The sequence below is a fragment of the Lutjanus erythropterus genome, chromosome 2, assembly GCF_056507025.1.
Source record: "Lutjanus erythropterus isolate fLutEry1 chromosome 2, fLutEry1.hap2, whole genome shotgun sequence".
In the NCBI taxonomy this organism is placed as follows: domain Eukaryota; kingdom Metazoa; phylum Chordata; class Actinopteri; order Lutjaniformes; family Lutjanidae; genus Lutjanus; species Lutjanus erythropterus.
In genome coordinates, this window is record NC_139318.1 from 12,525,347 (window position 1) to 12,549,662 (window position 24,316).

At 41.2% G+C, this 24,316-nt stretch overlaps 1 protein-coding gene across 1 annotated transcript; it reads left to right on the top strand.

The window, feature by feature from the left end:
• The first annotated feature begins 494 nt into the window (after positions 1-494).
• LOC146331230 (death-inducer obliterator 1-like) lies at positions 495-23,224 on the top strand. The gene is made up of 17 exons (XM_084728640.1): positions 495-610; positions 2,182-2,276; positions 4,657-4,775; positions 5,025-6,114; positions 6,706-7,135; positions 8,060-8,431; positions 10,818-11,037; positions 13,988-14,543; positions 14,641-14,800; positions 14,941-15,057; positions 15,162-15,326; positions 15,619-15,772; positions 16,405-16,915; positions 17,182-17,329; positions 17,435-17,524; positions 17,625-17,820; positions 19,167-23,224. The coding sequence occupies exons 3-17, from the start codon at positions 4,694-4,696 to the stop codon at positions 22,646-22,648; spliced, it is 7,773 nt and encodes a 2,590-aa protein (XP_084584766.1). The 5' UTR covers positions 495-610; positions 2,182-2,276; positions 4,657-4,693; the 3' UTR covers positions 22,649-23,224.
• Positions 23,225-24,316: the final 1,092 nt, after the last annotated feature.

Below are 24,316 nucleotides of genomic sequence, written 5' to 3' on the forward strand. Positions count from 1 at the left end.
TACTGTTCCAGACTGTGAAGATATCTATCGTGATATTACAGGGTTTATTATTATTATTATTATTATTATTTTATAAAAAGATGTCTGCATTGTTTTTGTTTTGCGGTTATACAGAAGAAAATCAAACATGCATTGCCAAAGACAATTCAGACCATTTTTTTCTGACATGCTTAGGTTATTTTATTAAAGAAGGAAAGCAGAAGCACTTTGCCTTAAAAGGAAAAGCAAATTTTATACCAACAAAAATGTTGTGCACATCAGATTTATTACTTAATAAAGGACATTTTTTCAAGTCGTCATTTTTCTTTTTTCTTTTTTTTTAAGATCGCGATAAATATCGTATCGTGGACTTGTTTTCATCGTAGTATTATTATACCTTGAGTTTTTGGTATGTTACATCCCTAGTATCAAGAAACTTTACTGTATGCCTCGCAGCACTGTTAATTGTGCCCGCCCAAGTGTCCTCCTGGCCGATGGGGGCGCTGTAGACACACTGAGCGTATTCTGTAAGTCGTCAGCCATCTGCCGCAGTCAGTTAGCTCCAGCGGGAATGGAAAATGGAGGATTGACCGAAGAGCGAGGGCATATCTCCGGTATTTCTAGCATGTAGGTGGGTCCAATGCAGTATTACTAAGTAGCGTTAATGTAATGTTTAAATTTTGTGGGATACTTCCGTGTCTCAGCTTTTGTTGTCCTGCAGAGGTTGTCTGTCCTCATCCAGCCAGTCGAGGCAGTGTTGAATATAATGAGCCTGGCGTTAGCCACTCTAGCTGTAACGTTAACTTCTGTACTGCCAAACTACGCATTTACATTTGACTCGGTTATTCACAATGCTTAGTTAGTTATGGCTGTAAATTGCGTGACTCTCATGGTTTAGTTTTTGGCAATTATGTGGTTAAGTTTTGGGGGTTACTTGAATGCCTTATAGTTAAAGTAAAGGTTGAGTTTGTCGTTAGCTTGCCCGTGGCTAATAGCCAGGCTTGCTAGCTACAAGTGCACGTTTTGCAACGCTCAGATCCTCGTTGTAAAACGAAACGATAACTTCATCGATGAGACAGAAGACTCATGCTAATGGATGGGTAACGTTATTCAATGAGTTGCCAAGTGTGCCGCGCCCAATATTTTGGTCCATTGTGTTTATGGTTTAGCGTTACGTTAGCTAACGGCAGATAGTTGTGTCGTGGTTTGGCAGAGTGTTCGCTTTGCGGCCATCATTTGTGTCGGGTGTGCAGGAGGTGTAGTCTGTTGTCGTAACGTAGTTTGATGACTTCCCTGAGACGTTCCCACTTATTTCAAACATATGTGCAGGGCATGTTTTACAATATACAAGTGATAATGATGCATGGTTGTGATGTTAGAAATATCGGCCTTTATCATGCGCTCAAAGGCCCGTGCAGCTTCCGTCACCGTCAACCCTCAGGCGGTGTTGCGCCTCAGTTGCTGGACCCCAGCAACATGATGTCACAGTTAAAAGGCTATTTTTCAAAATATATGTCCGATTTCATTACATCGCTTTAAATAATTTAGTGATTATTCGCTAGTGTCAAATTTGAAAATTTGAAAATTTGATCTTCGTCTCGAGCCCCTCCCACCTTTCATGGCAACATTCACGTGGCACGGTGTCGTGACCACAGGCGCACCACTGGAGGAATCCTGTTTAAGCACTTGTACTCTTTATTGCAGTGTGCTCGGCTCCTCAGTAGTCTAAGAGCGGATCTAATCACTGTGGATTGATTTAGGATGTAAATCTTTACAAATGCTATTCAGCTATTACATTTTTTAGATAATTTACGAAGCTTTCTTACCTTCAATGTGCTGAATTTGCCAACAGTTCAGCTTTGTATCCGTTTTGTACAGCAAGCAGTTGCCTAACTCAAAGTTTGATCTTTTATCCATATGCAGTTACTATGAATAACTCAGTAAAATTATCATTGTGGCATATTAAATCTATAGGTCAAAGTTCACTTTTGTTTGTGATTTTTGTTGTTCAGAAGTTCAGATTTCAGTTGGGCAATTGATAAATGTCCCAAGTAGTTGCCATCTTACATTTCAAGAAAATCCTCACAATCTGTTGTTGTTGTTTCTATAATGTGATTAAGTTGTCACTGTTGTTGCATCTCAGTCTTTCCTGTGAAGCAGGGATTACTTGCATCCTAACTTGTGTTTTCCTTTCTCTGGCAGATCCTTTATCCTTGTACCAAGCCTTATGATTACTGCTCTGAAGCCTTTGTGTTGTTTGAAGAAGCAATCTGTTACCCATCACCTTTAAACTGCAGGTACAGACATTGGTTATCTTCAGTATGTGTGCTCTAATTCTATCTTGGGTGAAGCACAGTTTTTGCTGTAAGATTTAATGGGAAGAATTTGCCATTTATGATAAACATGACCAATTTTTTTTCATTGGTCCACAATACATTTGGTTTTAGACTTGTGACTGCCTTACCATTAAACATGATTTTGTTTGACATCTCAACTTTCAACTTGTAAATTAAATTCCAAATTATTCAGACAACAAACATTAACACCTGTTATTTTAAGTAAGAGAAAAGGTTTAAATTGTCATATTCTGTCCAGGTGGTTATTTTTCAATTTTATATAATTTTACATTGCAGCAATAAACTATAGAGGATATGCATGAGATATACAGCCAGTCATCATGGGTATCAAACATGCTACACTCAACATCATCCACAATGCATACAAGCCATTGACTGTCAGTTTTACAATAAGCTCTTTATAATTTGAAAAGACACATTGAAGTTACTGCCATAAATATTAAGAGCTGTTGTACAACCAAATACACCGATTTAAAAAAAAAAAAATAGACATACAATTAATGTAGACCACAGAGGGCCAAACAGATGGATATTGTTTTATCAAACCTGACCACAAACAACCAGAATATCCTTCAAAGTTCTCAAGGTTTTGATTAGACTGACATATATAAAGTAAGGCATAGTGGAATGAGGTATGACTTGATATGGAAGCTTATTCTCCTGGTTCCTGACATACATATAAACTGTATGCATTAGGGGTGTCACAATTGTGACAACCGAAAATTCATTGAAATGAGCCTTCAAATCCTAGTATTTGTTTTTCTCTCCACCCACACCTACTTGCAGCATCCAGCTTGTATCCAAAGACATAAAAACAACACACTAGGGCTTACAACATAGCTTACTGGCCAATATATCATACTTGATACCTTATAGACTCTTTTTAAAGAAGAATTTGAAAATGTAAATGTTAGTTGTCAGGGCATAAAACCAATGATGTTGAACTTTGCAACTCTTGAGAGCCTTTCTGTGGAACCTGGAGACCTGAATGCAGTTTTCATATTTTTGAAAGCAAACTGAACACCTCCCTTTTCAGTCTGTATTTGAATTAAACATCATCTTTTTATTCTATAAACCTTTCTGTTACTTTTGGTTTGTAGGAAAAATGTTATACAAATAAAGTATAATCAACAGTGCTATAGCTGTCAGTACGAACAAAAAATGTTTATCTCGAAGGATCAAATTAAATCTTGAAATGGAAAATGGAAAGTCATATCAAATCATGAATTTGGAGAATGGTGACACCATTAGTAAACATGTCACGGAACTCGTTCACTCAACCACATTTTTAGGAGTTGAATTGCTAAAACAACAGACTCCATTCTTAAAATAATAAATCCACCAAATAATAAACTCCAGTTTGGTAGATATTTCCCTGAATGTACAATAAAAAAAACATGGTTTATGAAAATAAGATATCTTCAACACATTTTGACAATTATTTGATAGATATTCATTGGCATGCACACAAAAAATATGATTCAGGAAAATAAATAAAAATGGAGGTATCTCTTTTTACAAATAAACCCTGTACTTTAACATCCACAGTATAACCTGACCAAGACTGGATTTTTGAGACTGATATGGAGATAGGAATTTGGGCATTATAAAAAAAATCTGATAATAACATATCAGCAGATACTAATTTTTTCTTTCTTTTTTAATTTGTTTATTTTAAGAATTGTGACCAAGTTACATACTGAGTGGAACATTTTATAGTTGAAAAAGTCAACTTGTCAGTGCTGTCTGCATAAACTATGTAATGTAAAAACTATGTATGTAAAAACAGTTTCTAAATGAACACTTGTTAAACCCTTGTTTGACATTTCTGTACTGCAATGTCCTGCTGCTTGTCAGCCATCAACTGACATGTACACCAATTAAAATATATCAACTAGCTGTAATACACAGAGCACTTACTGACAAGTACATTGTATCATGTTAATGTTGGGCTTTAATGATATGTGTTAGTTTTCCTCTTTGCATTGCATCCCTCCCCATCCATTCGTAATAACCATAATGAGGTGGATTAGCTTCTTGGTGATGGTAGTGGTATCATGTAAAAAAGTGGTGTCCTTGCAGACTCTCAGTAGAGCTTCCATGTGTCTTTGTAAAGTGCAAATAAACTTTAGTAATCTATTTGTAACAGCGTTTTGGAGTAATAATGTAATAGAAACATTTATATATGTTTTTTTTTATTACTTTTAGATGTGGAGAAATCCCACCACTGCCTAATGACTAAAAACATGGCAGTCCTCAGTATTTGTCATATTATGAACTGAAAAGAGTGACTCATAGCTGGTCTCTTGTGCTCTTCTAGACATTCAGTTTGAAAATAGTGATTGACTCTGTCATCTATGGAGAAGAATGCGAGCCCTGAGCTCACTCTAGCTCCTGAGCCAGAGCAGAGCCAGGACCGTATGGATAGCTCCTCTCAAGGTACCTTGGATGAGCTTCTTTTCCCTCATAATAAAGGGGTGGGGAAGGAGGTGTCAGGTTCTCTAATCTTTATAAGGTTTTAAATTTGGGTGAAAATTCAGGGTAAATAAGGTCATGCAATCCTTTTTGCGTTTTGATTCATATGTTTGCTTGATTGCAAAATAATCAAACTTTTTTGGCAATGTTGTGCTTTGGGGATTGTGTGCTGTAATTTTTTGCCCACAGCCATCTTTGATTATCTGTTCACAGGTGTTGGAGAAGGGGATAGCAAGCAGAAGGAACAGTTTGGCACTGAAAGCGAGAATGTTGCCAAAGAGACACTAGAGGAGCCAGATAAATCTGTCAAGGCCAACACTGAGGTAAAGAAGACCTGGGGTTTCCGACGGTCCACTGTCGCAAAGAGAGAGATGCCAGTGGAGGCAGCAACCGACGGTAATATCGTAGTACGTCGCAGTGGCAGGCAGTCTAAGCGAACTGACAAACTAGAGGAATTCCTCTTGACTGCCAAAAGAGGAAGAAAGAGTGCTCCTCCCAGTGTGGAAAGTGGGGACCCTCCTTCCCAAACCCCGACTGATGCGGAGACTGCGTCAGAGGCCAGCTTTGATGGTAATGCTGATGCCAAAGCTGTAGAGGACAAGGTAGAGTCCCCAGAGAGGAGGACGAGAAGTGCTGCAAGGAAACAGCCGCAGCGGAAACCTCGAGGTGGCAGACAGACCCGAGGTGGCGGGGGAGTAACAGTCAAAGATGAAGGAAGCTCTGAGGAGGATGGCAGAGATGCTGCCAATAAGGACCAGTTACTGGAGACAATGGATGAAAAGAATCCTCCCAATTCTGTAGATGTAGGGAGCACTAATGCAGTACAGTCCCAGCCAGAGCCAGACTCTGAGAAGACAGGGGTTGTCGAGGAGAAGAGTGAACATGGAGATAAAAATGACAAGGTGGAAATGGAGAAAGAGACTGATAAAGAGATTGGCGAGGATGGTACTGACAAGTCTGCCGCAATGGTGGTAAAGCGTGGACCAATAAGAACTTATGTCAATAAAAAGAGGGTTGCCAATAAGAACTCTACTCCTGTGAAAGCTCCTGCTCCTGCTCCTGCCAACAAGAACGCCACTCCAGTGAAGAGGGAGACCAAGCCCAAAGTTGCCCCAGCTTGTGGAACGTCACGCAAGCCCCAGACAAGAGAGGCCAACGATGAAAATGATGAAGATGACAATGACGATGACGACGATGAAGATGACTCTTCGACGTCTTCGTCTTCATCATCGATGGAGTCTGATGATGGTGGTTATGACCCAAATGCACTTTACTGCATTTGTCGGCAGAAGCACAACAAAAGGTAATTTATTATCTATTTTTATTAATTATTTGTAGTATTACAAAGCTGCAACATTTAGTTGATTAATCAATAAATTGTCAGCTGTTAAATTAATTGCCAGCTATTTTGATAACTAATGAATTGTTTTGAATCACTTTAAGATGTCAGCTACTCAAATGCAAACTGTAAAAATATCTTCTGATTTCTCAAGTCCTCTAACTGAATGGTTTGTGGACAAAACAAGTTATTTGAGGATGTTACCTTGGGCTTTGGGAAACCATGATTTCTGATATTTTATAGACCACATATAACTAATAGATTAACTGAGAAATGATGGACAAATATGTAATGAAAATAGTTGTTTGTTGCAGCCCTAGTGTCTACTTGATGCACTTAAAGTTTTAGTAATGAAGTACATCATACATTTTAAGGAACATGTTGCCATTGTTTCCTCCCCTCTTTGTTGTCAGGCTAGTAGCCACAACTGTTGTCTGACATTGTGTCAGGATGTATTCAAACTCTACTCAAAAGTATGAAGAAAGCCAGACAGTTCCTGTAGAACATTACTTAGAAGAAATGTGGCACTATAAATGTTCCCTGTTCACTAACTAGGTTCATGATCTGCTGTGACCGCTGTGAGGAGTGGTTCCATGGAGACTGTGTGGGCATTACTGAGGCCCGTGGGCGTCTGATGGAGAGAAATGGGGAAGACTACATTTGCCCCAACTGCACCGCTAAGAAAAACCAGGTGGTCAGACCCGCCACATCTATCCTCGCTACAAGCACAGAGGTCGGGAAGCTCAAAGTCGAGGCTGCTACTCCTCCTTCTGCTCCTATAGTTTCTGCTGCCAGTGCTACTGAGAATACTGACTCAAGTGCAGTAATGGTGCCCAGTCAGCCAGCTGTTCAGGCTGTGGAAATGCCTCCATCCACCACGTCTGCTGGAACTGAGGAAAAGGGAGCTGAGGATCTGGGCATCAAAGGCAGGATAGAGAAAGCTATTAATCCAACTGGGAAAAAGAAGATAAAGATCTTTCAGCCGGTAGGTTGCAGCTGATCTCTCAACTTAAAGGCTTTGAATTACTGGGTTATCAGGAGTCCAGCTATTTAATCATTTTTGACTTGTTCTGTCCAGTATGTCATTGTGCATGTTAAATGTCATCCTGATAATCTAAATTTTAAAGTTGCTGTGATGGTATTGTTAATTATTTTGACTATAAACACACAGTTTCTGCAAGTCCTTTAAAAAGTTTAAAATCCAACCATCTGAATGTTTAGAGCACAAAATGTCACAAATACAGTTTGGCAGATCTTAAAAATCAAATTATGAAGTTAATGTTAAAGTTTGCTTTAACTTGAGCCTCGCTTTTTGGGAAAAATTGTTTTGATCACACTGTAACAACTACAAAACAAGACCAAACTTGAATCAATAAACACAAATGCAAAGTGTGCATGTACTTTTCTGCCAATATGGATGTGAAATAGGTTACAGTTACATTTATAAGTCTTAAATTGAACTTGTGTAAACCTGCAGAAACCCTGAAACAGCTCATACCAATTGAATTCCATTTTTATCACTGTCATAGATCTTAAATGTGTGGGTGAAATGTAAATTGTAATTATAAATCCCTGAATCTGTGATTAAGAGTGTAGCATGCCATGATACCGTCACTGTCTTCTGTGCCTGCATGGGTGATATTCCTGTTTTTAGATTAGGATCCACACAGTAGAGTCCATTGGCTCCAGATTGTAAACCTCTACATGGACAAAAAATGGTTAAAGGCATTACATCAGCCAGCCTACCAAAATTTTATTCTGTTAACCATTCTACACAAAATCTTAAAAAATACCGTTTGTATCAATTACATGAGTAGTAAATATGGAAAGCTGCTATTGTGAAAACATTTTGGAAAGTGGCACTGCTCATTTTTAAGGTTTAATTTTACTTTGTATGAATTTGGAGCAGGCTCTACAACAGCAAGCCGAGCCGAAAGCAGATCAGAAATCGGCACCAGCTCCGGAAAAGAAGGTGGCGCCCACAGCAGAGCCAAAAACACTACCAGACGCAGAGCAGAAAGTGGCATCAAATGTGGAGGTGAAAACGACGCCGACAGCGGAGGTGCCAGAAGAGAAGGACGGCCAGAAGGCAGACGAGGACTCTTCCCTTCCCAAGTGTATTGGGCCTGGCTGTGAGAACAATGCCCAACCAGACTCTGTGTACTGTGGCAATGATTGTATCCTGAGACATGCGGCAGCGGCCATGAAGTCCATCACAGACGTCAAAGAGCCCAAACAGAAGGACAAGGCCAAGGGTCAGAAAATCAAGCCTGCAACAAAGGTAACTCGGAGTAATTGAATCGATGTCCTTTTCCTGTCCTTAAAGCAAAAAATAATGATAGCCTTCTCTTAATGAGGAAATCTGTGCAGTGTAGCAGATATGATATATACCTTTAAATTAATTATTATTAAAATAAATTTGTGTATGAATTCCAGATATTCTGCCAAGTAATTTAGATATACTTTCAGTCACATGTGTTAATCCCATTTGAGAAATTATTTTCTCAAGTGCATTGTGTTGTTCGCTGAATGTTATGTTTATCATTGGCATTGTTTGGCATTGAATCCTTTAGTCTGTATTTGTGAGACTGTTGAAATAATGTTTACTCTGTCTGAGTAACTTTAATGATAACATGATAACTTGGGTACTTTTATATGTACATCCATAAATAGTGCAATCATCACCTAAGTCTCAAGTCTTATTTGAGATTCAAAAGATTAAAACAAAATTCCATTTTGAGAATTGAAATGGCAGCTGTGGCTGTACTGGATTTTGATAACGTCACAAGACTGTCAAATCTTGGCCTGATTAAAATACTTCAGAAAGTTTTGCTGTTGCTCTACAACAGTACTTGGAAGTTGAATTACTTACAAATGCTAACTACCAGCTCCCATGATGCCAGAACCTTTTGATGTTTAAGAACCTTTCTCAAGAAGCATGTTTGGTGGGTTGCGTCTTAAGTTTGGTCTTAACACAGGCTGTTTTGTCATTTGAAACTGACGCACATTTAACAGGGTCAGATCACGTTAACCTGCAGTGGAGTGGGTTAAATTCATTGGATCGGCTCAAAATGAGCAACTGGCCTGTCTACTGACCAGTCAGATCATGGGAATAAAGGAGTCATCATTCCTGCTGGATTGTTAAAAGGACAAAAGCACTGCATGCAGATTAAAGTGACAAGTGTTTCAAATGTTGAGCTCATAAAGTTAAGTAATTCTGGGGATGTTTAATTTATTACATCAGTGAAGAGAGTATGTTGTAGCCCAGTTAGACCACTGATGTTGCCTGGTCCTAGAGTATATGCTCTGACTTGATGAAGAAAAAATATTTTCTAAATGGAATGGACTGTCATTTAACAAAACAATATCTAAATGAATATGTCTCTTAATACTTAATCTTGATAGAATTTTGTTTACAGTCATCATACATGGCAAAGTTTTCATGCACTCCCCATGTCTGCATTTCTAATGTTCTGTATCATTCATTCATTCATATTTGTGTTATATTAATTAGTGACAGTATTTTTTCTGTTACTGTTATTACTTCTTTGTTTAGTTTAATTTTGTGCTTAAATTCTTCCAAAAGTCTAATATAACTTATTTTTTTTCCCAACAAAAAAAATTCCTTCTGGAGCAGGGCTGCACAATTTGGTAAAAACATGATGTTGCGATTATTTTAACTGAAATTGCGATATGTGATACGATTAGTGGAGATGACCAGTTTTGCATTACAGTTTTCATGGACATCGACAAGAAAAACTATTAAAATCATGATATGATATTTAATGAGGTTTGAACCAAACATGTTTTCTTTCATCTGGAGAACAAAATTTTTAGGGCAGGACATCTCTGCAGCACTCAGTACCTCATTATAATGCTGTTTTCTCACACATTTTTTCTTTTCTTGCAACTGCGATTAATTGTGCAGCCCTACTCAGGTGTATATGGTCATACTTGTGTTAAATGCTCCACTTCTCATACATTGCTGTTAGAAGTGGTTGGCAAACGCTGCCTATTTAATGTGCTTCATTGCTGGATTAAAAATCCTGTGCTCGCATTACTCTAATTGACTTTTGTGAGAGTGATTGCTCTGATGGAGTGAGTAAACAATTATGTACACTCAAGTAGCGTGTTTTACCCTGCATGCATTTTTTGAAGTGATATGTATGCAATCTTCACAGGGTTTAAATTTGAAATACAAGTTGTAAGAAAGCTTAAAAGTATTTAACCTTGCTTTGCGAAAAGGGCCCTTTCTTTGAAGAAATGTTTTGGCTCACCAGCCAAGACCAATAAAACGGAACCTGCCAATGTTGATTTAGTACACAGTGTACATTTTTCACAGAAATATATAGAAACTTGGATGCAGAGCAGTGTAAAAGGCTGCCAATCAGAGCCTGTGCACACTATGCATACTACTGTGTGGTTAGAAAAGACAGAAAGGAAGAGCAGGCAGTTGAAAGATTGCAAGATTTAAATAATTTTATCATCAAAGGGCAGATTTTCCTAGCATTCAGCAGCACTTCATAGAAGGAATCTGTTTTTAGAAGCTAACATAGCCCAAGTCACTGAGTATTGAACATTTCTGTTTTCACTGTAATGTTGATCACACAATGCCCACTGAGTGCTGTAACATAAACACCTGAATGTGTTTCTTCCCATCCACCTAGAGAGTCAGTGCTGGTGGGAAGAGGACGCAGAAGAAGACCCGCGAGGAGTCCGACAGCGAGGAAGACCACAGTCCTGATCCGGATGAGGACGATGAAGATGAGCATGCTGAGGAACACCCACCCCCACCGGCCACTGCATCCTGGTCCAGCGACCATAATTACATTGCAGTAACACCAGAAAAGACTACACCCATATCACCAACAGTGTTAAACAAAAAGTGTATGTATCTCTTTGACGGTCTGGGGCTGTTGTCGACACCAGTGTTGTTTTTCCATTATTATCCTGTCATGCTAAGATAATTTAGAAATGATCCATACATTTGGGAAAGAAAGAGAGTGCTCTGGAGATGAACTCAGCTGTGTGTTAGACTTCAAAATGATCTGCAAATTGTTATGATTTTGATCATGTAAAGGTTTTGTTACTCAATGAAATGTTGGCAGCTGTGGAGAAGGTAAGTGTTATTTGTGGCTTTGGGTAAGTATTTAATAATCCAGAACACACATATATATATTTTTTTGAAAGGGGCACTCCACAGATGGCACTCATGATCATTTTAGTATGAAAGGTTTATTGGTTTATTTTGTTGGTGCAAAACCAGATAACATAGTATATCTCTTGTGGCCCTTTATAAAATTTGAAAAACTTGAAATTCTGTTGTCAGCAGAGGTTTATCTTCTTAGGCCTTGCAGACCTTAAGTTCTTAGCAGAAAGCCTGAGGGGTTTGAAAGATGTAGGCATTATTGGGCAGGAAGGGTCTAACAAAAGATGCTTATGTATTATGGAAAATTCAAAACTCAGTGGGTTTATTTGGATCTTGATCCATCCTTTGAACTAAAAGTCAAGATTCCTCTGCCTCTGCTGCATCAATATCGGCCATTTCTTTTCTAATATGACTCATCAGTCCCTTAACTTTTTGGAAGTGCAGTACTAAATTGCTGGAGTACCCCTTTTGAATACCTTTACAGATAAACTACAGGGCTGCAGAAAACCTATAAAGGAACGTGGTAGAGATAAAAGGAGGGCAGTCATCCCAAACTCAGGGCTCTACACAGTTAATTATTGTGAAATATATGGATGTGATGAATGGACTGATGTGTGTGTGAGATTTCACGTTACCCCCTCAAATCTCTTCACGTCCTTGGTTCATCACCTCAGCTGTTGGACCCGTAAAAAGGTCCCTCCCCTCCCTTTCTCCAGCAGGTAGGTGTCTCAGAATTCCCCCATGTTAATGTGGAGTGATGAAGCTAACAGTTCTTTGAGCTGATAATATCAGCTGTTAAGCACATCCTTGTTTTTTTTTCCCTGCCATTAATTTTGTGGCTGACTTTTTGCAAAGTTTTTGATTCATATTGAATATGATGCCTCACTACTCAGTTGGAAACTGGCTTTAAAATAAAAGGTGATATAACAGATTTCAGGATGCCTCGATTGATTATGTGAGCAGTGTTGGATTGCTGTAGGATATCCTCACCAAGTTCAACTCAAAACAAGCATGTACATCTGATTAAAATCTACACACACTGTGGAGACGCAACACTCAAGAGGCCCTCGGATGACGACCAGCCGGAGAAGAAAGGAGCTCTGCCATGGAGACCAGACCACCTGGAGATCTTGCAGTGAAGTTGAAAGCGGACACAGCAGGAGAAAGAAGCTGAAGACCTGGTTCAGAAGAGAGAGACCCACCACGCTCAGTGTTTTTCACACACATTTTGCATCTGATGATATATATTGTGGGGAACATATGTTGCAATGAAATTTGGACATTTCAGTTTTCTCTTTAAGAGGTGATTGACGGCACTAGACTGATCTTAACCGATACAATAGCAAGTGTTAGTTACTGTACTAGTAAATGCATCTTCTCAGGTCAGGAGGTCAGTATGACCTATGTTGTGTAATTAACAGAAAGGAAATTATGGCTCATTTTGCTGAGTGATATTGTGATTGGTGTGCCAAACTGTTTTCTTCAGAAGATGGTTGACTTTGGTTGCTTTGGTTCTCAATACTGTTGCTCTGAACAATATGGTGGTTTATACATTTTAGAAAGTGTATGGTTTGTATAACCAAGTGGGGTTAATGCCAATGCTAATACAGCTTTAACATGCAGTTAGGACACAATTGATGAGCATCTGAAGATGACAGTTTGAAGATAGATTTGTCAAGTGTGTGTTGCCATGTAGGTCGGGTTACAAATTGGTTTATTTCATATATCTTGAAGTGACAAGTTTTTAAAAAAAAGACATTATTCATGTGCACCTGCATATTTTTTTCAAATAACAGCCATTAATGAGACTTGGTTCTAGTTACTTTTCCTTCATCGCCTCATCAGCTGTGGTGTAGTGGTTAGGGTTTGTAGCTGTGCCCATGACCTGGATGAATGTACAAATTTGCATTTCAAGGATGAGTAAGTTATGAACTTTTGTCAGGCTTAAGCATTTTCTTTTATTCTGATCCACATATTTTATGCATACAGTGTAATGGAGCATTTATGTTTTAATAGGCAGTGAAAAAAGCAAGCTCAGCAGTATTTTAGCCAGTGAATAACTTGTTTATGCTGCTTGTCTCATTCAAATGAAGGGACCTTGAAGTTAGTCTTTTCAGTAACTGCTTGTAGTGAGGTAACAGATTGTACAAGACTCCAGCGCATTAGTTTCTTTCCTCCTGTATGAATCTCTGGGAACTGAGCCCTCTTATGAGGAGGTACTCATATACTCTTCTCTGATATCATTGCTGCTAATTTACGTTTGGGAAGATACAATACTTCTTTCTCAAACGAACGTGCATAAACAGCACAATGTGTTTTGCCATCCACTGCTACAAATAAAGAAGGGCATTTGAACTGCCCGGTTGTCAACTTTGTGTTTATTTCAGAATTTTCATTGCAGCATTCAGTATGTGAGCACACAAGTAATGATTTAAATTTCTTTTATTTTTGGATCAGTTGAGGCAGTGTGTCATCATACCAATCTGGAGGTTTTCAAGCTGTTAAATATGATGGTCTTCTAAAAACAGTGTGGAGTTTTTTTCATTCAGAGCATATAGTTTGTGTTATAGACTCAATCATGATCATTTGCACAGTTAGAGTTAAAATACTGTCACACTACATGTTGCATCTGCTGATATGGTAAATGATGTGTGTTTTAAAATGTGTGATCTTGTTCTTGGTTTCCAGCACCCCCCGAGAAGCAGAGTGAGAAGGAGCAGAAAGAGAAGGAGCCAGCCCCGGCTCCTGAGAAACCTTCCTCAGCATCCGCGACACCAGTCAAAGGAAACAGGAAGGTCTCAGCCACCAAAGCAGCCAAGGTTTCACCGAAGGGCAAGAAACCTTCCCCTCAGTCTGCCAGCTCAAAGGCGTCCAAGAAACCTGCGATACCCCCAAGCAAAACTGCAGTTAAGTCCAAGAAACCAGGCCAGTTGCCCGTCCGTACCCCGTCTCCCTTCCCACCAGGTCCGATCCATGTCACAGGAGCCCTAAGAGTCACAAAGTCCAACTTTACCATCCCGAAGAAGCAGCCACAACAAAAGGATGCTCCACCCCACAATCAGTCCTCCTCATCTTCCAGGGTCCCTTCATCTCCAGTGTCTTCAGCTCCATCCAGCCACACCTCCTCATCCAGGCCTCCACATCCAGCCGCTTCAGCGCCCCCTGTGTCGCCCATGCCGCCACCACCCAACAACCAGATGAGACAGAACATTCGCCGCTCGCTTACAGACATCATCTATAAGAGGTAAGAGTCCCACAAACCCTAGATCAGAATACTTTAGTAGTAAATATTTCATCTTTAAACAACAAGCACCAACATTTGATGTGTTCCTGACCACCAGGGTGAGCGACAGTGATGATCTGAAAATGACTGAGAGTGAGGTGGGAAGGCTGGCAGTTGCTATTGAGAAGGAGATGTTCAACCTCTGCCTTAGCACTGACAGCAAGTACAAGAACAAGTACAGGTCCCTCATGTTCAACCTGAAAGATCCTAAAAACAAAGTGAGTTGTATTTTTAGTCAAGTACATATCTTTTGTTAAATTGTGTATGTAAAGATAATGTCAACAGCCTGAAAAGCTGTAGTTTTCTGAGTTTACTTGATTCCCTGCATGTTGACGTGTTACAATACTGTTTGTCTCAGGGCTTGTTCTACAGGGTGGTGGGTGGTGAGGTTAGTCCCTTCAGACTGGTGAGACTAAGTGCGGAAGAGCTGCTTTCCAAAGAGATATCTGAGTGGAGGAAGCCAGATACTCCTGAGGTAAGCTTTAATTTAACTTTACACCAAGCACAGGCCAACTTGAGATTCAAACAGGTTGTAATTATACCGTATAATGACACCATGTATCCGTTTGCCTCCTGCAGGCCCAGTCTCCTGGTTCAAGGGCCCATTCAGGGCAGTCCAAACTGGGCAACAGGCATGACTCTGGCTCTCATAGCATGGATTTGGAAGATGCTCCACCAACATCTGATGCAGATGTATGTATCTCTTCCACCACTTCTTCATCTGCTCGCATGGCCTCTGCTGCAGTAAGTGGTGGCATGCTGTCTTTCTTTCACACTTTTCTTTTCACCTTTGCATGTAGTCCTTAGTACACAAACTGTTACATGAATCCTGAAAAGTAAAGACAAAAGCAAGACATCACAGGTTAGTTATCTTGCTAACTGTCCTGTTCTTCAATGCAGTTTTTTTCTTTCTGATGCTTTGCCTTCCTACTTGCATCTGTCTTGCACAGAATACAATGTTGTGCGTCATGTGAATGATGAGCATCTGTTCCAGATTACCATAGGTTTTATGGGGTCCTCTTTTCTGTGTCCACAGGACCAAGATGAGTCTCCTTCAGGTTTGGCTCAGTCGTCCGCTGCGGAGGGGAACAGTGGCGGGAACATGCCAGAGATTTTCAGTTCCATGCTTAAAGACACCACTTCTGAACACAGGACCCATCTATTTGACCTCAACTGTAAAATATGCACAGGTAAATGAGAGGCTGACATGAGTACGGTTTGTACGGGTACTGAAACCCTTCAGAAAAGTTTGAAAGGTGCTTGGATTTTGGATAAAGTCCTTGAATCATGCAGCTTTTCACCATGGAAGAATCTGTGTTTTTTGAGCCACATAAAGAGTAGCTGTAGTAGGCTAATGTTACACTAAGGGCCATCGTCCGGTAGCAGTAAAGTAGTAGTAAATTAAATTGAAACTAGGCAGTGATTGTTTTATATTGGCTCAGCCAGGTTGTATAAGATGCAAAATCTACTTACAGACATTTTTAAATATTTTTCCTTGGGTTTTCCTTTAACAGCCCTCTGTAAAATGCTATCATTACATGTAATTTTGCGTGTTTATAGCACAGTAACTTCTGATTTACTGTGATGAAGTGGGGAAAAAAAAATAATCATGAGTTTATATATGTAAATAAATGTTTGATTTACCACAGCTGTAGGGTGCTAGAAAGCTTGAACATGGTTGAAAAGTGCTAGAATTTGACTTTGGAAAATATGTAGGAACCCTGCATGAAGTGTCAGAATTATATTCATCCAGTGGGTTAAATTTGATCAGTTATACACTAGACAACTTTAGTACTGTTTTTTTTTTATTTTTGTCCTCTAGGTCAGAAGATGGAAGATGAACTTGTAGCTAAGAAAGCCAAATTGACCAAGAAGCCTGAAACTAAGCCACCCAGACAAGAGCTGCACTCGTCCAGGTCAGGGGACGTCTCTCCTGCCGGCCAACCTCAGGTCCCCACAGCTTATCAGCACCAAGACACCTACCAACACCCAGTCCCTCCATCCTACCAGTCTAACATGGAGCCAGCTGTTCCAGACTCACAGCCGCAGCTTTATCAGGACGACCTCAACATGCTGCCGCCTCCAACTCCAGCCCCCATTACCGTCACCCCCACCGTGTCCTCTGTCAGCATCACCCGCAGAGACCCACGCATGGCCAGGCACAGCTCCGGTGTGACTGTCACGTACACTGCTCCAGAAAAACCCATCAACAATTCAGCAGAAGCACTCCCAGCTCCTGTTAGCGCTCCAATGGAGGTCGGACCCAAGGCACCACTGCCAATGCCCCCAGCTCCGCCACCTTCGGTAGCTGTGTCCAAACCATCAAAAACAAGGTGCTCAATCTCATCATGGTTTTGAAAATTATCTTTTTGCAACATTCCTGGGTTTTGTGTTGTACTAAGATTTCTTAGCAGTATATTTAGTATTATGTGTGCTTTAATTGCATGAGAATAGACCATTTATGAAAAATTCTATTTTAAAGAGGTTTGGCATCATTGTTCCAATCTTTAAGAAAAGTCCTGCACATGATTAACCGTGTATAGGCTTGAGTCTTGGGTTTTAGCTTTTCTCTAAAATTGATATGGTTTCGTTTTTCCAGTACATCTGAGCCTCCTCTTGAGGGTGAGACGGCAATCTTCCTCCATGGTCAAGAGAAGATTTGGAAGGGAATTATCAACATGCAGTCGGTGGCTAAGTTTGTGACCAAGGCATATCTAGTGTCAGGATCCTTTGAACATCTGAAAGAGGTTAGTAATATTTCCTGGTCATCAGGCACATACTTAATTTAAAACTCAATCATTATAATCTTTTGGGCATACATATAAGTAAAAGCATCATACAATGTTGTGCAGGATTTGCCAGACACCATTCATGTTGGAGGACGCATCACCCCAAACACAGTGTGGGACTACGTAGGGAAACTGAAAACATCACTGTCCAAGGTTTGTTTGGAGAAAAATGCGTCCGTGTAAATGTCTTTATCATCTTTATTTATAGGCCTTGCGTCAATTAAATGTTGTTTTTTTCCCTCTGTGTTTGCAGGAGTTGTGTCTGATCCGTTTCCACCCAGCCACAGAGGAAGAGGAGGTGGCGTATGTCTCTCTCTTCTCTTACTTTAGCAGCAGGAAACGATTTGGTGTGGTGGCTAACAACAACCGTCGCATCAAAGATCTCTATCTCATCCCACTGAGCTCAAAGGATCCATTACCCTCCAAACTCTTACCGTTTGATGGGCCAGGTAAGCATTTAAAGGGATACACAAATGCCTTTGTGGTGACATGAATGTAACTGTATTATCTGAATTTTTTTGCTGTTAAATTCTCTTGTTTTATCTCTTTGTACGTGTGGTGAGTATATTTAGTATCACCTTTGCTTTTGGACCCAGGTTGAAATGAGAGCTTGTTTGATTCATGAGTCTGTACTGTAGGGGGCACTCACACTCTTTGATGAGTCTCCCCTGGAAAACACCTCTGTGCAAATAACAGCTGCTGTGTTCTCTGCTTTGTATCTGACATTGTATCACACATTTCTAATAAAGGAAGTTTGCATCGCAGGTTGGTGCCATTTCAGTCCAGTTTCAGCCTGTTGTTTCTTGAGACGTGGATCGCACATAACAATTGTGTAATCAATAAATTGCTGTGAGGTAACTTGTCAGTCATTTTATACCACACTGGTGTTCATATGTTACCATTCCGCACCACTGAAATAAACCTCCTAAATGAATGAAATTTTTCACCCAGTGATTGTAAAACACAGTCAGCAGTACCCACATGGCTGTTGCACCTGTGGTAAGTACAAAGGTCTGACATCAGTAGATGTACTCATGCATATTGTGCCTTAGAAAGAGAATATTGGATACATGAGGTTTTTTCCCCCTTTGTTAAAGAAGTAGCTTCAGAACAATAAAATTACACATCTGGAATATGTCTGATGTTTCTCTGTCTGAGATGACAGTCATCTTAAATAAAATTTCAGTAGGAACTAATTTGTGCACTTGACTGTTGATTAACCAGAATAATGTTTTAGATTACTATTTGACACAGTCTTTCTTGGAGCTGTTTTTTGGCCATTTTCAGGGTACGATCCGGTGATGCCAGTGAATGATTTAGAATGATTTTGTCTTATCTTGATTATATCTGGATGTACACTTCAAAAAATCAATTCAATCACCAACTCAAGCCCACTGATAACAAATATGTCTCTGCTCCTACTACTAATTTACTAATGTCAGCATGCTTTTTTATTTTACTTTACTTTTTGAATTCACCGACACATTTAATGACTGCTGAGTATTGCTGACCCGTAGACAAGGAAATTTTCACAGTTCCGTTGTCATTTAAAAGGATAGACTTTGGATTTCAGAGAACTTTGGTTTTATATCCGACAAAACCTTGAGTGCTACTTGTTCTTTGTCTGTGTATCATGGAGGCTCTCATTTCACCTGTTTCTTTATTGCATAAGTCAGAAATGCTCAACGAAGCATTTTTGGGAGCTCTATGTAAAGAGTGGCAGTCTGTTTTATAAAATTGTATATCAGTACATATGCAGATGTTTTATAAGATTCTTGTTTTGTCCACCTTGCAGGGCTTGAACCAGCTCGTCCCAACCTTCTCTTGGGGCTGCTCATCTGCCAAAAGGACAGAAAGCGAGCTGCTGCTCCGTTGGAAACTGAGGAAAAACGGCCTAAGATTCAAACCAAAGATGCAGATGACACAAAGCCGTCTCCTTCAGTCAGAGCAGACAGAAGTACACGACAGAGTCTTGAAATCGCCTTCAGCACCACTCCTCCAGGGTCACCTCCACCAAGCTCCTCCGAGACTTCAAGCAGCACTGTGACCACCTCCTCAGGCTTCTCCCTCTTGTCCTCTGTCAAAGCTCCGGCCACATCCACGACCACTGGCAAGGACTCCCCAACCAGCTCTGTTGCTTCCTCTGCAGCAGCTGCCACTCCTCTTCAGACCATCCTCAACACTCTTTTTGGGAAGAAAAAGCATGACTCCGAAGCTTCCAACTCTCCGTCGGATCAAGGTGGGGAACTCTCTGTCCCACCTCCTACAATGCTAGACCCCATTGTGCGGCAGTATGCGCAGATTTCTAAAGAGAAACAGGTGGAGGAGGACGAAGATGACCGACCATATGATCCAGAAGAAGAGTATGACCCCAGCAGGGGCTACAATGTGCCTAAGAAGCCTGTTGAAGTAGTAAGCAAACCTGAAATCTCTAAGCAGCCTGAGGTGGTTGCAAATGAAGGTGATGATGTGGCATATGACCCAGAAGATGACTCCATTTTTGAAGACGTCAAAACTTTAGTGCCAGGTCAAGCAAAGGCTACCACTGAATCTGTGACCGATCCACAAAAGATCTTGGAGAGCCTTAAAAAGATTGGTGATCAAACATTCCAGAAACAGGGAGAGCAGCAATTGCCATCCACAGGGACACTTGGTGCCTCATTGACACTTCCAGACACACTCTTAACTCAGCCCACTAAATCCCTTTTGGCCAATACTCAGCTACTGCAGCTTGGCAAAAAGGTTGAGGAGCTAGTGAAGTCTTCATCAGTTGTTCCCTTGATCAACCAAAAGAGAGATCCCCGACAGAGCAGGGATCCTCGCCAAGCTGCGACTGGCAGGAAATCGACTGATGAACCCGAAGAGAAAGAAGAAATATCTGCTCAGTTGCCGGATTCGACTCCTTCACAGCCTGTGGTTCAAGAGCCGGAGCTGTCTAATGTAGCTGAACTCCCAGACTCCTCCCAAGGCCCAGAGACGTCACTGCCCCAAGATGAAGTGAAAATTGAGACAGTACCCTTCCTGGACTCAGACAAGGCAGAGGTGTCAATTCCGTTATTGGGAGAGGAGATGGAACCTGATATGGAGGTCAACTACTTGGATGAGAAAGAAGTGAAAACTGAGGAAGCTGAGCCAATCAAGAAGGAAGCAGAGGCGGACAAATTCAGTATTTGGCCAAATGCTGCCAGTATTTTAAAATCTGCTGAGGACTCAGACTTTGAGGAGAATAGCCAAGATACCCCAGCCACAAGTTATTATGACGAGCCTGCGAACACCTCCACAGCAACTTCGACAATCCCTGTACTCACTCAGAGCACAACAATGGTTGACACACAGTCCCGTCACATACCGCATCACGTGTCAGCGTCAGGCTTTGACAGTGAGTACAGACCTCCAGCTGACATCCCCCCGCCATCCAACTTCCCCCCACCCCATCTAATACAGGGACAAAACCTGATTATTAGGCCTCCGCCAATGTCTCTGCCGCCACCCATGCAGGGTCTTCCTCCAATGTCAGGACCCCCTCCTATGCAGGGACCTCCTCCACCCATCCACATTCCTCCCCCAGTACGTGGCCCTCCACCCATGCAGGGTGACAGCAGCCAGCAATACGGGCCACCTCCAGGTACATACCCTCCCTATCAGAACCAGTGGCCAGGCACCCAGCCCCCACCACAGCAGCAGCAGCAGCAGCAGCCTCCTCCTCCTGGACCACCTCCTCAGAATATCATGCCACCCAGAGGACCGCCACCGCCATTCCCTCCAATGGCCCAGAGAGGCCCTGCTACTCAAATGTTTGATCCCTCCATTCCCCCTCAGCACATTGGACAGCAGGGCCCCCCTCCAGGCCTTCCCCCACCTGTACAGAACAGTTTGCCTCCACAAAGATTCACTGGTCCTCCACCACCATTTACTTTCCCTGCAAACAGAGGTCCTCCTCCACCTTTCACGGGGCCACCTCCCACTCACTTTGATAACAGACTCCCTCCTCCATCCCACTTCCAAGGGCCCAGGGGTCCTCCGCCAGCACAGTATGGTGATCATGGGGCTCAACGCCCAATGGTAGATCAACCTCGAGGCCCCACAGAACAGTATAATAAAGACAATTCTAATTCATTTAAGCTAAATGCGGACCAGAATCCGAACTCTCTCCATATTTTTAAAGAAAGTCAGGGTCCCCAGCCCGGTCCAGCATACCGGGGACCTCCACCTAACCAGTATGAGGACAGAAGAGTCCCACTTTCTAGTGGTGATGCAAGCTTTAGTTCACATAACCAGTATGGGAGCACCAGACCACACTCCTCACCACCACATCGAGGATCTTTTGACGAGCACAGAGGTCCTCCCCCTCATGAGAGCAGACCCCACCCCTCTCAGCTTTTTGGAGGATCAGAGCGATACCGCTTCGATAGGCACTCTGACGAGGCTAGACCTGTTCGCCACAGTGGGCCGTTACTGCCAACTCCTCCAGAGGCTCCGTTAGGTCCTCCAAGTCGGATGGGAGCCCACAGTCCAGACCTGCACAGGGATGACCACTGGCGCCGTCACTCTCCTGAAATGAGGAGGAGGAGCAGCAGCACACGAGAGGGCTCAGAAACCCGCAGTGGAGATCGCTTCAGCCGCTTTGAAGGTGGGCACAGAGAATCGGCCTCTGGTCCCTCACAAGTCTCCGAAGAGAGACCAAAGGAGGTGTCCGAGGACCGCCGGAGGGAAAGGGAGCGGGAAGGCCCCCACGCCAGCAGGCCATCATGGGACAGAAGTCAGGTCAAACGGTGGAGTAGAGAGCGAGAGTGGGATAGAGGCAGAGATAGGGACCGCGATCGAGAGCGTAGCCGAGAAAGAGACCGCAGCAGAGGGAGGGAGGGTGAGAGGCACAGGGAGTCAGAGGGAGAGCGACACAGGGATCAAGATGCAGACAAGAGGAGAGACCGAGAGAGAGACAGGGAGAGAGACAGACCCAGGGATTCTGACAGGAGAGACTATGACCGCGACAGAGGGAGAAACCGTGACCGTGACCGAGAACGTGATCGGGAGCGAGACAGGAGGCGGGACAGATCCCGAAGCAGGGACCGTGACAGGGACAGAGACCGTGGGAAAGATCGGGGCAGGGACAGGGACAGAGACAGGGAGAGGGACAGAGATAGAGACAGGGACAAAGACAGGGATCGTCGTGACAGGAGCAGAAGCAGGGAAAAGAGAGAGGAGAAAAAGGACAGTAAACACGATACACCCAAGGACAGTGATAAAAGTGCAGAAAATGAAAAGAGCATGTCCTAGTCTCTGTTTTATGGACACTACATTATGGTTTTGAAAGACACTTAAATCTTTCACCAGTTGAAACTAACACTGTAAATGTACATGGACAGTATTTCGCTAAATTTCCACTTATGTTCTGACTAGAAAAAAGATTTGACAATGTTTGTATTATTTTTGTCACCTAAAAGTTTCTAATTTGTTTTATCACATTTGAAAAACGAAACTGAAGGCCATTTAAGTTGCTTGTGTACAAAATGTATTACCTAGGCTACTGAGTCCTATTACACGTACTTTTCTCCTGTCAAAGCATTTTTTAAAATAAAACTGTGTAACCGATTAACACACCATTTGCAATATGTAAATATGAATGTATTTGTGTATATACTGATGTTTTTAATTGTACTTTTCTAAGTAGAGAAATTAAAAGCCATATATCTGAGATGGATAATGTGAAAGTTAAGGCAACACTGTTTACACACAAATGTGTGTTTGTATGTCCAGCAGGCTCCAACAATTACAGTATATACCCCATCAATGGTTGTCAGTGAATTGTCGTGATTTTGTTTCAGCTCAACCAATTAAACCGGTTTGATGACATGTGCGTTTGTCTCTGTTGTTGTAAAGAAAAAATTGTGTGTGTAAAATATGTAATAAGTCTTCATCCCAATGTAATATGAGATTGCTTAGCTTTAATGTTGTGTCACAAGAGTGATTCTGGGTGGTAAGGAGCCACATGACAACCAGTTAGGCCAGTGCTGCTGTTGCAGTACCTCCAAAATATTGTCACTGTGGGACAGAAACCTTATATATCCAAAACTGTTATTTTTCAGGAAATTAAAAAAATACAGTTTTAAAATTAATTGAATCTTGGTTAGTCAAAGTTACTAGCTCTTTTTAATACTTTGCGTAAAATTTATAAAACCCAAAATCAGGCATAATGGGTGACCCATAGCATTTATTTATGATTCTTTTTTTTTCTTTTTTTTGGAAATATGGAGATAGGTTTGCATCTGACAGTGACCATAATTAATTGCATGTTGATATCATGGGTCATACTTAAATTACAGTTAATATCCACATGTGACAAAGCACAGGTACCAAATGTAGTGACCAGTAAAGTAACTTCATAAGATGTTTGTAGTCTTACATCTGGCAGATACAACAAAAAATGAATGAACCTGGTAAGGCAAAGACATAAGGAGAAATATTTGGGTGACCAAATCACTTCTTTTTAATGTGTGAGAAGAATAACAAATGTGCTGTGACAGAAAGATATCAGAACTTTTTATAATGTATTATCAAGATTAATACAAGATTCAAAAAACAAAACAAGTATACATAATACAGTATGTCATGACTCCTTAACCATTTAGCCATTTTACTGCAGTTAACCAGTAATACAACTTCTAAATACAATACTGAATACTTCAGTAATAATCAAGCCTTAAATGTAACACAACCTGCATAGAACCACTATTTGACATTTTCTTGATAAGTTGTATGTTAGGTGAGTCTAATCAGATAAATATGTTTAATGTTATTAGTTTCATAGGAATAAACTGAACAGTGAAATATTGATAGAAATATATGGTATTTAGGAATAAAACAACAGGATTTAAATAAAACAGAATGAAGCTTTTAGACAATGAAAAAAGCGGATAGTCATTTCAGGTCACAAACTGATGTGCA